This window comes from Haliotis rubra, unplaced genomic scaffold (assembly GCF_003918875.1).
Source record: "Haliotis rubra isolate DU_JTF1 unplaced genomic scaffold, ASM391887v1 Scf341, whole genome shotgun sequence".
In the NCBI taxonomy this organism is placed as follows: domain Eukaryota; kingdom Metazoa; phylum Mollusca; class Gastropoda; order Lepetellida; family Haliotidae; genus Haliotis; species Haliotis rubra.
In genome coordinates, this window is record NW_025767015.1 from 98,925 (window position 1) to 112,691 (window position 13,767).

General features: G+C 39.9%; 1 protein-coding gene across 1 annotated transcript in view; it reads right to left on the reverse strand.

Moving 5' to 3' along the window:
• Positions 1 to 13,767, reverse strand: part of LOC124284672 (ras-specific guanine nucleotide-releasing factor 1-like) — a 1,084,942-nt gene that overhangs the window by 59,232 nt on the left and 1,011,943 nt on the right. Inside the window, exon 24 of the mRNA XM_046720776.1 lies at positions 8,708 to 8,825. Within this exon, the coding sequence (XP_046576732.1) occupies positions 8,708 to 8,825 (118 nt within the window). The remainder of the gene's footprint in view (positions 1 to 8,707; positions 8,826 to 13,767) is intronic.

The following is a 13,767-nucleotide window of genomic DNA, read 5'->3' on the forward strand; positions in this document are numbered from 1 at the left end:
TTCTTTGCATTTATGGCATCAAGTCGCATTATAAGAATCCAAAGAAAAGTAAGGTAATGATGGCTGACGGTTCATGTACCTGCAAGCCCTACTCTGAGAACTTTGGTATCTGAAGGCTGTCTTTATTTTCTTGAGTTCAGCAAACCCCTTATTCAAAAGTGGAAGAGACATTTTTAAGGATCAACTAAGGCGGCAAGATCAACAACTGAAGAACTTTTATGTAGTTGAAGCGTTTCAACGATTCACAACAAAAAGTTTGAAGGATCAAAACTCTCATATACCCTCTGGTGTATAAATGTCCTCTAACAGTTTCATTCCTGCTTCCACACATCACTGATGAGGAGTAGAGTGTGTTGGACTTGACGAAGGAATACATGATTTTTTATGACAAGATGGACCATTGGGCCATTCGGCATTCCTTAGCATGACCAACATAGCCTGTACAATGGTCTGTAAGTCCAAAGCCCCCCGTAGCTTGAAGATCCTGGGATCGATGATACAATGAGACAGGTAGGATCAGTTGAGAAGGGATTGATAAACAGTAGTGTATGGAAGGGTTGATAGTCCAGGAGGGTTTGCCGAAACTGACGACAAACACTGAGTGGGGAAGGATGACAGAATTGAGGTCCCAATAGCAGACAATGGAGGAATTGGCGGCTGTATGATTGATGAGGTGATAAGTGGAATCATTGACGGAAGGTAGAAGAGGGTTTCTCAGTGGAGGGTGTCATGCCAGGCAGAGACACTTTATACAACTTCAGTTTTAGTGGGTACATTAAACATATCAATGAGTCTTTCTAGATGTATCAGAATTATTGCCCCAAGGGATCAAGTGTGAAGATCTCCAGTCATTGAGAGGGAGCGTCCATCTCCCACAATTTTGTTTCTAAGCTAACTGCTAAGCTTTTCTTTTAAAATTCTCTAATCTGCTTTCCACTTGTCTGTACCTGTCTGCTCTCAAAAACATACAGTGTAAAATAAGAAACCAAGTGTGATAAGATGTCATACAAACATTTGACATCTACATATGAGCATTCATGAAAGAAGTATTGTTTTATCAACTAATGCATGTGCAGTTTCATGGCCTGTAAAGGATAGGGATTTCCGCACAACTATCATATATGTTGGTAGATCTGTTGAAAATCAGATTTTACAGTGTGACAGCCAAAGTGTAATTAATAGCTATGATATAACAGCCACTAATAACATAACTTTCTCCCATTCTGTCATATTTAAATTACTAAATGTTATATAAGATCCACCATGCAAATCAGCAATTATTACATCGTCATCATTTCCCCAAATTCAACAAAATCAGATATTGATATGATATCACATATCCTTTCAAACAGGAACAAATACGGATATTGTTAGTACTTATTAGTAAACATACCTCTGGATTATGGTTGCCAGTTTCCTGTGGGTGACACAGATACATACAGAATGACTGACTGACTGACTGAGTTTAGTTTTACGTCGCTTCTAGCAATATTCCAGCAATATCACGGCTGGTGACACCAGAAACATACAGAATGAAAGAGATTAAAATTTTTCCTAAGTCATAGCTATCCCTAGTGGTATGCCTACATATCTACATGGTTACCTCCCTTAGCTGTGATGTCACAGCATTGTTCTTTGAACACCTTCATAATTTTTAAAAAAAATTAAATTATTTTTCCTCATACACATCGCGGGGAGGGTCCTAGATCCCTTAATCCAGAGGTAAGTTTACTAATATATGTCGTAAACGTTTCCTCTGGATTATGGTTGCCAGAATCCCATATAAGGATGGAGGGTCCCAGTGAATGAGGAAACATAGGAATACCACTATACTTCTGGAATCCCGAATTCCCTTCTTGGGATAACTATGACTTAGATAACTTCCTGTTCAATATTCCCGCCACCATATTATCTTGTTAATATATTACTAGAACAGGAAGTTAACGTGAAGGAAGATTCTGAAATATTTGGAGAGAAATTAGACCATTAACGGAATTAATTCCTAATTGATGATAATGTTCTAACTAATTCCGAGAACCTATTCCAATCCTGAAACCTCGTTTTCAGACATGACGTCACTTTTCGTTCTACCGACTATACCTTCAAATTTATGACGTCACCCTACGTTACTATGACATCACTTCCGGTATGTTATCATCACCTTCTGGTTTATGATGTCACTTCCGGCTTTATGACGTTACCTATGACATCACTTCCGGCTTTATGACGTTACCTATGACGTCACTTCCGGCTTTATGACGTTACCTATGACGTCACTTCCGGTATGACGTCACTTCCGGTTATGTATCAATCCTCAGATATATATACTACCCTTCCTAAACTAATCCTCTAGAACAACTTCCCAACATCTAACAGCTCTCTCCAAATCACATGATCTGTGAAACCATCACCATTCAAAGTTGGAAATATTAGATATAATTCAATTTCTCATCTTGTAGATCTTCATGAAAATCTTCCTGAACAAGTAACCAATATCCATAAGGCCTGAATTCTTGTTGATCCAGGTCGTCTGATGTGAACTGATCCACTTGCAGGCTTTCACTTGAACACACACACACACACACACACCCTACACCCCCTTTTCTTGAAAAAGAGGTCAGGCAGAGGATATATGCTGTGCCGCCACTAAAGGCCCTAAGTTTCGTAGGCCCTCCAAGGACGCGGCAACATCTCTAAGATAAAAATTCGCAAAAGTATTTGATGTTTTCCATTGACAACTAGATACTATCTGTTTCACCGAAACTGAATTCCAAGCTGCCTAAGATGAAGCTAGTGCCCTAATCTCATGAGGTGAAAACTTAGCATCTATAGTCTCCTGATCACAGTCTCTATAAGCAAAGGTGATAGTCTTTCTAAGCCACGATGAGATGGTATTTTTTTAAATTTCTGAATCAATGTTCTGCTTACATGGAAGAAACAAACGACGGCGACCCCTTCTGAAGTCAAGAGTTCTCTGAATGTACCACTGTAAAGCACAAATAGGACACAATAATCTTGATCAGTCTGCTCTGGAGGCAGTGGTAGGTAAGGCCGGAATCTTATAAATCCTTGGTCCGAATGGCCCGCTAGCAGCTGACTGATTTTTTGCTACAAATTCTGGTAATGTTCTGCAGGACATATAACGGTAACTTTCCGAATATGTTATTGATCTAAAGTCCAGGGCATGAATTTCCGATACTCTGGAGGCCGTCGCAACAGCCAACAAGAACACTGTTTTAAATGATAAAAACTTTAAGGTTGCGGCCTGCATGGGTTCAAAACTAAGCATCAGTCCCATTTCGGAAAGATGGTAGGAGGCCTTACATCCTTGATTTGGAAGGATCTGATCAGTTTATGATGCGAAGAGTTAGATCCGACTGACAATCCTTCTACATCATAAACTGAAGCAATGGCATATCTATATCCGTTTATAGTATTATGTCTTAGTTTTCTGACGTCTCTCAGGAATAGGAGAAAATTCGCAATCATGGGGATAGACACTGGGGAATCCAAGAGTCCTCTGTCTCTTCTCCACTTGACAAATCGATTCCACTTTGCATTGTAGAGAGCTGCTGTGGAGGGTCTAATTGATTGGGTAATTGCCAGGGAAGATCTATCGTCAAACCCTTGTTGCTGGAGTGATTTGCGGATAGCCTCCACAAGTGAAGAGCTAGGTTCTGCAGGTTCCCGTGGACTCGTGTGGAATCCGTTTGACTGAGGAGATTGTCCCATTCCGGCAATCGAAGAGGAGAGTCCATGAGACGCTGAAGGAGAGTGGTGAACCATGTCCTTGCTGGCCAAAGAGGAACCACTAGATAAACTACACAGTTGTGGCACAGAATCTTGGCCAAGACTTCCGGTAACATATTGAACGGAGGGAATGCATAGGCAATCATATTTTCCCAAGGTTTTGACATGGCATCCACTGCCCATGCTAGCGGATCCAGCACTGGACTTACATACGTTGGTAGACGATTGTTCCTGCGATTCGCAAACAGGTCTATCAAAGGAGTTTCCCATTTTTTCCCGATTCGAGGGCTTCCTTGTGTAAAGTCCATTCCGTGGGAATGACGCTGTCCTGCCTTGATAAGGAGTCCGCAAGAATGTTGAAACGTCGGGGATGTGACGAGCCCCTAGGTAACATCTTGTGCGTTCGGCAATGGCAAAGAGGTGTTGTGTGACTTGTAAAAGACTCATCGATCTGGTTCCTCCCTGCTTGTTCACATAAGCTACTACCGTTGAATTGTCCGTGGCTAGGATGACACTCTTGCCATGCAGACTCCAAATCCAGTGAGCCAATGCTTTTACAATTGCTAACATTTCCAATACATTGATGTGGTATACTCTCTCCTGTGGAGACCATGTGCTCTGAACCTGCCACTGGTCCATGTGCACTCCCCCCATCCTGTGGCCGAAGCGTCTGAATATATCGTGATATCCTGAGGAGGAGGACGAAATGGGGTGCCCGGTAGAACATTTGACTCCTGAGTCCACCAAAGTAATTCTGTCTTGACATGATTCGGGTAAACAATTAATGTGTCTAGATCCAAAGTTCTGTTCTGATTTATCCATACTTGGGTTTCCCGAAGATGTATTCTGCCCTGTAGCGTAAAATCTTGGATGGAAGTCAGATACCCTAGAAGTGACATCCATTTCCTGACTGACGCCTGCCTCAACCTGATATCTTGCAGTATTCTGGTCCTTTAATTCTCCCAACAATCCTGTGGAGGATAAATACGGCAAGTTCTTGCATCCAAAACTGCTCCTAAGAACTTTATCCTTGGGGACGGTGTTAATTCCGATTTATCTGGATAAATGATTAGGCCCAAATGCGTAAACACATTAATTATAATTTTGGTTTGCATCACAGGTTTGTTTGTGATCGTATTCTTGGCTAAGAAATCGTCCAGATAACCGTGAATGGCTATGGCGTCTGTGGTGAAGAAAAGCTACAATGGGAGTTATCACTGCCGTAAACAGCCAAGGAGCAAGGGATATGAATGGTAGGACTCTGAACTGATACCTGCGACCACTTACTGCGAACCTCAGGTATCTCTGTGACCGAGGATGTATAGGCACATGAAGATAGGCGTCCTTGAGATCCATGCTTATAAACTTGGCTTCTGTTTGGATAAGACTGAGCAGATTGTTCAAAGATTCCATCTTGTATTTTGGTGGTTTTCGTAGAAAATTCTTGTTGAGGATTTTCAGATCTATAATCATGCGCATTTCTGCTGTATCCTTCTTGGGGACTAGAAAAACAGGTGAATAAAACCCCTCTGAAGTGTCTTGTGGGGATATCTCTATTATTGCTTGCTTCTCCAATAGCTGATGAATAGCTTTCTCCGACGCAACTAGACACTGACCTTGAATAAAAAATCTGCGACCACTCGGATGGCATGTGACTGGCGGCCGAACCTCCCAAGGTAGGATGAACCCCCCGACAACTACTGATAGTATCCAAGTGTCCTTTGTAATCTGCTCCCAATTCTTGATATACTGCACTAGACGACCCCCTACTGGCGAGGGAGCTACCGGCTGAACAAATTCTAAATCCAACTCCAATTCCGGGGACAGATCCAAATGGTAAGGCATAGAATGAACTGTTGGTACGGAGTCAAAACTTCCTAGCCCTTGAGGGCCGAAAGGACCTAGTCCCCCTTCCTCTATCTCTAGAACTAGAAGGAGCTCCACGCTGAGATGGAGTAAAAGTATGTGGCCTAAGTATCCATGGCCCTGTCAAAAGCTGAATGTTGTAGAGGAGCACGACGATTCATAGACTGTGAGCGGGAGCTTGAGCTAGACTGTGTTCCTTCTCTCCTACCCCTAGGGGTAGATCTGAATCTATTTTGGTTCAATAGGGCCGAAGCAAAATGCTGATTGAGATTCCTGGAAGTAGTAGCATCTTTTGCTTCCACCGCTTGCTGACATTGACCGTTAAAAATCTCCTCAGAATTTAATGGCTGCTGGAACATCAAATCTTTAGTAGACTCTGGTAAATTCCAAACTGAGCTTAACTTATGAGTCCTCTCCATAGCAGTGAGTCTGCCCAGCGAATACACCTGGTTCTGAGTAGCATCCGATACACTCTGATATAATACATCCAGGAAGGAGTGAGCCAATGCCACCTCATGCACCGACATAGCCACTAAGGTATCTTTTTTAACTCCCGAATAGTCTTTGAACACCGGAGGAAGCAGAGCATGGACACCAGCCGCAAACCAGTCTATATGTGATAGTATGTCAATAGAAGAACGGGCTGCAGTATCCAGTTCCTTGAATTCTCTAGGAAGACATGGTATGACATTGTCTCTGTGACTCCTAGCTTCCAGTAAACTAAAGTCCTTATCCAAATGAGGCAGACTAGCTGGCAAATCCCGACTGTGGATGACATAGGCTGGTCTCTGAGGAATTCTAGGTAATGACTGTAGCGAAGTAGACTTGGCCAACGCCTCATTGTAATTATCCAGGGTAGCCTTTACAACTGAAGAATGTGGTAAAGATAACTTCGGAGTACGTTCTGGTGGTAAACATCCAGACGACCCCAGCTCAATAGGTATCTCCTGTTCCATAGTATCCACAGGAGGCGGCAAAGTATTTGGATAAAGAGCATGTAGCATTTCCATTTTCTCCTTCAAGGACCATCCCGGTATATAGTCCTCCGCAGCTGTATCCATGGATGGTAAAGTAATAAAACCCTCCTTCATAACTAGTTCTGGGTTAGCCGCTGGATAAGCCGTGTGCCCGTCTGAATCCGAGAGGTCCAGGACTAACGGAATAATAGGAGGATTGTCCGTGTCAATGAACTCCCGGTTGACCGTAGCCGTAACTGAGGTAGACCGTGCACCATCTGTTACACTCCCTGTAGAGCAAGCTACTCCATGCTGTGCGTGAGCCGTGGAATTCGGGTTATATAACAGCTGATTAGGACCCATGCCAAACACTTTAACCCGGCTAATGGCATCCTGACCAAGCCGTGCCGGGGACGCCGAATCACCCGAGCTTGACACGATAGCCGGCTCGGCAGGCAAGCTAGCTTGGGTGCTGACCCTTAAGGGTTGACAGCCAGGGACCGTGTCCCTCCCAACCGAAGCCTTAGCGTCTCCCATCGTGGGGATCGGTGACCCGGGTTCAGGACGTGGGTGATGCTGGACCGAACCGAGCAGAGCACCGCGCCACCCTACGGGGAATGACTCTTGACCATGGGACCTAGCATGCCCTTCATCATATGAGTCATATAGATAGGCTGCATTTTGAGTTAGGGAGCCAGAGAAATCAATTTGCCTCTGTAAATCTGAGATTTTCCTTTCGTTACGTAACTCAAAGTCATGGAAGGACTGCCGCATGGATGATTGCATTTCCGACTTGAAAGAAGACAAAAGCTCCGTAATAGCTGACAAATCAACCTGGCTAGATGATGAACTTGATCTAGATTTAGATATTGACTTTGAGTCTGATTTAACTGCTGAACTAGAAGGCTGAGAGGCAGGTATTTTGCTTCTAGAGGAATCTGAGATCTCTGATAATTTTCTCTTCCTCGCCTGATTACGTGCTTTATCCATACTAATCCATTTCTCCGCAGATAAGGCAGTACATAACAAACAGCGATCTTCAACTGTGCAAGGAGCTCCAACAAAACATGATGCACATAGAGAATGCGGATCTAACTCAGCCATAAATTTTTTACATTGAAAGCACTTATTTTGCGACATGGCGGGAAAGTTAAAAAAGGGTGGGAAAATTCCTAAACTACACAAAGTCAAAAAGTTTTTACAATAAACAATAATAAAGTCACAATGCGATTGTCTGGTGACCAAATGCGATCTCTACTGACTGTACATGAATAACTCTGTAAGATTAAACTTGACAATAAACCTCTTCCACTCTGACACGTCCATGTGTGACCATACAGAAATAATTATGAAGGTGTTCAAAGAACAATGCTGTGATGTCACAGCTAAGTGAGATAACCATGTACATATTTAGGCATAGCACTAGGGATAGCTATGACTTAGACAAATTTTAATCTCTTTCATTCTGTATGTATCTGTGTCACCCACAGGAAACTAGCAACCATAATTCAGAGGAAACGTTTACGGCATAATTATTTCAATTCTCAGATCGCTGAGAACTGTACAAGTCATAAAAGCATGTTTAACCATATCAGAAGCTAATATTCCAGATATACACTCTCTGGATTCAATCTTTTTACAACGAACATGAATAATATGAGAGATTTTTCAAAATTTATGCTTATTAACCAAAGCTAGCTCCCACACTCTGCTTGGTTTATAAGGCTCTCGGATAAGACAATATCTAGAGAGATCCTCCCTCACTGCTATCTGATGACACAACAAACTCTCATAAGAATCACAGATTCTGGACTTAAGAACATTATTCCATTTTGCTTTAGAGCAGATTGTGATTTACGTATCAACAACATCAGACAAGCCATATTTGTTTACAAGCTTAACCATATACAAACTAGGTGACAGGAATTTACCAATGTTGGTCATACGGAATATTTACGACATAATTGAGTAATTTATAGCTATGATATAACAGTGGTAAGGTATTCAAAGGAATTATGGTTCGTAGCATTAGGAGTATAAATGATATCTTTAGTATGGCTGCATAAGGTAGCTTGTTAAGTCTGTCAGTTGCACAAAGGTTATAATATTGGGTGAATAGTAAAATGATAACATACCATACGCATCTTGGAAAAGTTGACCAGGCCATCTTCAGTGAAGTTTGGTGTTCCCTCTTCTATGAAGGACAAGTCAGTAAGGTACATTCCAAGGTAGGGAATACATGGAGGATCACATCTACAAAAAAAAAATGAACCACAAGGTTTAGAGCTTAGCTGAATTAAATAAGGTGATAAAATCTCAAAACATGTAAAAATCATATTGGGATCCTTCTTCAAAAGTTTTAGTTCGATAAGGGTTCATCATCAACACTTCACTCAAACACGGACATCTTAAGCTAAGTTCATCTATTATATCTCCTGCAATTACAGTCTGTTTGACGAGGAAGTGTCCCCATGAATTGCTAAATATATCAGTTTAGAAAGGTAGTTAACAAGTGTTTGCCACTAACATGGCAATGTCCCCCGCTGCTAAAGAAGAAGGAAATATTTATAATATATTTACTACTTTTTATTTTTTGGTCACATACAAGATGCCTGAAATGACTAGTGTCTGCATAATCCCCCAATGTAGGCTGTCAACATAATTGAAGACATTGGGTGCAATGTTTTATGAGATATCACGTTTACATAAGTTTGAAAAGTGGTCAAAGTATTGTGGTGACCTTGAAGATAAGGTCAAGGTCACCCAAATCAACAGGTGTCTGTGTAATCCCCCCATGTAGGCTGTCACCAAATTCGAAGACATTGGGTACAAGAGTTCATTACATACATTATTACATTAGCAAGAGTTTGAAAAGTGGTCAAAGTGTCGTGGTGACTTTGAAAATAAGGTCAAGGTCACCAAAATCAACTGGTGTCTGCGTAATCCCCCCATGTAGGCTGTCACCAAATGTGTACACATTGGGTACAACAGTTTATGAGATATCGTGTTAACAAAAGTTTGGGAAGTGGTCAAAGTGTCATGGTGACCTGGAAAATAAGGTCAAGGTCCCCAATGTAGGCCGTCACCAAATCTGAAGATATTGGGTACAACAGTTCATGAGATATTGTGTTAACAAGAATCGGGACACTGCTGAATACAGAGTCCCCCGTTCCGCGTTGCGGCGGGGGACAATAAATATTACGAGGCAAGATGTTCATGAATAACCTATACCCAAACACTTTTTCAGCTATTAGAAAATGTCATGCATCACAGAAAAGGTTATTTAACAAACTATCATCCTTATAAATCTTAAATAATCCGAGAAAAATAAAAATGACAATAATCTGTAAATAGCAAAAGGCACCACCTTAGGTTATGTTTGACATATCTACCAATTTTTGTTGAAAAATATCGAACGGTCTTTGAGTTATGCTCTAGAAACAAAATGATTACGGACGGCCGGACGGCCGGACGGCCGGACAGACGGACGAGGCGACGACTATATCCCACCGCATTACATGCCGGTGGGATAATATTGACATAGTACATGGAGAAATCATACGAAAATATATATCTTACTGAATTGGCAGGTATTTTGATTCTCTTAGTTCATATGCATGGTATAAATATATACATAATTTTCTCAGAAGTGCTATCGAAGAGCATTATAGACATTACAAACGAATAAAAAGTGTTACTCATCTTCTAGTCCTAAATTGCACAATGGACAGTTGCATTCCGTTACATTGATATTTTGCCATCTACCTTCATTATACTTTAATCCTAGCAATCCACATCCAAATTTAATCAATATCTTACGGACTTTTCTGTCGACAATGCATGATAAATATTTTTCGGGAGCTAAAAGACTTTTAAATTCTCTATTCATACAATATCGTCAGCTGTTATTCAATATACACGTCCATGACTGGAAAAACATATTGATTGCAACTGATTTGAATTCATTTATAAAAGAAACTTTATCACCAACTGTCTGCGAAATTCAGACATAACCAAAACCATGTGAAAAAAGAATATTTCTCATATATGAAGCATATGTATTGTATCCCAAGTTATCATAGTACATTTGCAATTAATAGACTTTTAAAGGAATTCTGTCTTCATTCCTACGAGTGATTTTTAACCAATATTTCAAGGTTTTACACAATGCATATATAAAAAGAGGGTACCTTCCACACTCACCATGGACAATTATAGCGGTAGGAGTTTGTCGAGTGACATTTAAAAATCTTTTACAGGCTATCAAATGGACCTTTTCTATTTCATCAAATTTGTGCATTGCCCATATTTCAGCCCCATAAAGTAATATTGTTGTATCTGCGTATCAAATATTTAAAAAAATACACTCGGATCTATAATTCCAATTTTACTGAGATTAGTAATTACCTCCATTAAAGCCCGTTTACCTCTTAGTGCCAGATCATTAACAAAATTTATCATTTTAAAAATTGAAGAAAAAATTACACCCAAATATTTATAAGAAAACAAAAACAAACTCAGAAAACAAATACATGTCATTAAATGCATTACAGAAAACTGTGATGCCACTGATGACGAAGTCACAGATCATTCAGAATAGATTTTGAGACCCCCCCTCCGCACCTGTCTATTCCCATTGCTGCCGTGCGCCCCCCTGCGCCAAATGTCAACAATCATGTTTATAATGATGATAGTTTGTTAAACAACTTTTCTGTGATGCATGACAATTTCTAATAGCTGAAAAGGTGTTTGGGTATAGGTTATTCAAGAACATCTTGCCCCGTAATATTTATTAACTACCTTTCTCAACTGATATATTTAGCAATTCATGGGGACACTTTCTAGTCAAACAGACTGTAATAATACACTATTATATAACTGCAAGAATGGTGTCTTCTGACATCAAGAAAAAAATATTTGTTTTGGTTTCGAAGTCCAATTTGTTGTTGGCTTGGTGCTAGGCACTTTTGTGGAGGTCAGGTGACATTGCTGAGTTTAGTTATTGAAGGCGATGGTCTGTTTGGCCGAAGGTGATGGTTTTCATTCTGCAATGATGCCCGATCCTTTCAATTACAAGCCTTTTGGATGCAGTCTGGAGGATGACTTGAGCAGCTACTGAGTTAACTGGAGAGGGGGATTCTCAGACCACTTTTCTTAATAGGAGGCCACGAAGCGGCCGAGGATCTCAGGGAGTCTGGGGGCATGCTCCCCCTGAATTTTTCTATCTAAAATTAGATGTTCTCAGATGCAATTTCCTGCATTCTGAAGGTAAAATGACTCCATTTATGTTATCTCAAATTTTGTATAACATATTATTTTTTCCTGCTACGTTAAACCAAATTTGCTCATGCTTTTTGAAAAGGTTTCTTTGTTCAAAATCGTAGCATCTGTACATAATCTTCTGAACTAAACTTTATAAATATATTTGGACATGTCTGTAAATATGCGAAACAACTGTTTTGTTCAGTTTAAGTATTAATATACAATAGTTGCATTGTTAAATTCAGTTCACAGTCCAGAAATGTGAAATTTACATCATATACAGGATATCTTCAGGTTTGTTCAATATTTTGGAGTCATATGGATTGAATGCAATCCTTTTTCTATTTAAGTCTTTTGTTCGTTAAGTATCATTAGGTATTGCACAATATGCCTTCAGTTTATAGCAAGCTGACGTCAGAGATATTATATTGTCATGGGACACATCAAAAGCTACCAGTAAGGATGGAATAGGGAATAAAGTACTTTGATATACTGCAAATAGTCTAACATCCATACTTACAAAATTATTCAATTTATCACTTAGCCAGTTAATTTGTCCCTGTTCATGGAAAGAAGCATCAGTAATACATATTCACAAGAAAGAAAGCCCACATGAATGTTCAACCTACTGTCCTGTCGCACTCGCATCTTGTTTATCGAAAGTTTTTGAGAAATGTGTATTCAAATATGTATTCAACTTCCGAAGAGATAATGACTTACTGACAAATTTACAATCAGGATTAATGACAAGAGATTCCACATCAAAATCAATTAATCTATTTGTATAATTTCATAGCTAAAGCTCTTAACGAAGGAAAAGAAGTTAGATCAGTCTTCTGCAACATAAGTAAAGCCTTTGATAAGGTCTGGCATAGAGGAATTATTTATAAACTGAAAACTTATGGTATCCAAGGCGAACTATTAAAATGGTTTGAAAGTTATTTAGAAAATAGAGTACAACGGGTAGCAATTAACAGGTATAAATGTGACAAGAAAATTGTACAAGCTGAAGTTCCTCAGGGCTCAGTCCTTGGACCACTTCTTTATCTGATATACATTAATGATATTGTATGTAACATTGACAGTAACATTCATCTCTTTACGGATGACACCTCATTATATGTTATCATAGAAGATGCATCAGTTGCTGCTACCTGTCTTAACAATGATCTTAGATAAAATTTAACAAAGGGCCCATGAGTGGCAGGTTACATTTCAAAAACTTGCCACTAACCGAAAATGTAATTTTTAGAGTAAAATTGATATTTTATACTTATCCTGACTCATGCTCTTTTGCTTGTCGTCTTCTTCTTCTTGCGAACATAGTGGAACACTTGTATCTCCTTATTTGAAGCTCCCTTCAAAATAAAATCACTAATTGGTACTCACCACGAGTTGCTCCCCTTTGTTTCCCCTGGCGGGAAAGGTGTCGCCACCCTCTGGCCATGTGCTCCACTCTCTCCTGATTTAGCGAGCCCAACACTTGAACTTACAGGGAAATCCAAAGTGTTATGTGGGGAGGATGGGAGGGCTAACCTCATGAGTCAGGATAAGTATAAAATATCAATTTTACTCTAAAAATTACATATTTTTCCTTATCCTGACTCATGCTCTTTTGCTTGTAGCATCCTACGGAACGGAGGTGGGTAACAGAATACTTTGGATTTATAATTAGTGATTTTGTATAGATATACTGTAATATCCCCTACGGGAACTTCATGAAGGCTTAGATTTAGGATGTTTCCTGTATAAAGAAAACCATAGGTTATATAAAGCCATTAAAGGGAATTACATTATGAATATATTGAACAATACATATAAATATATATATATATATAGGTGACTCTGATAGAGGCACTGAAATTGACTATACCAAAGTATATGCTTAAGGTTGAATACTTAAGCTGAACATATATACATAGCCCTAAAACTC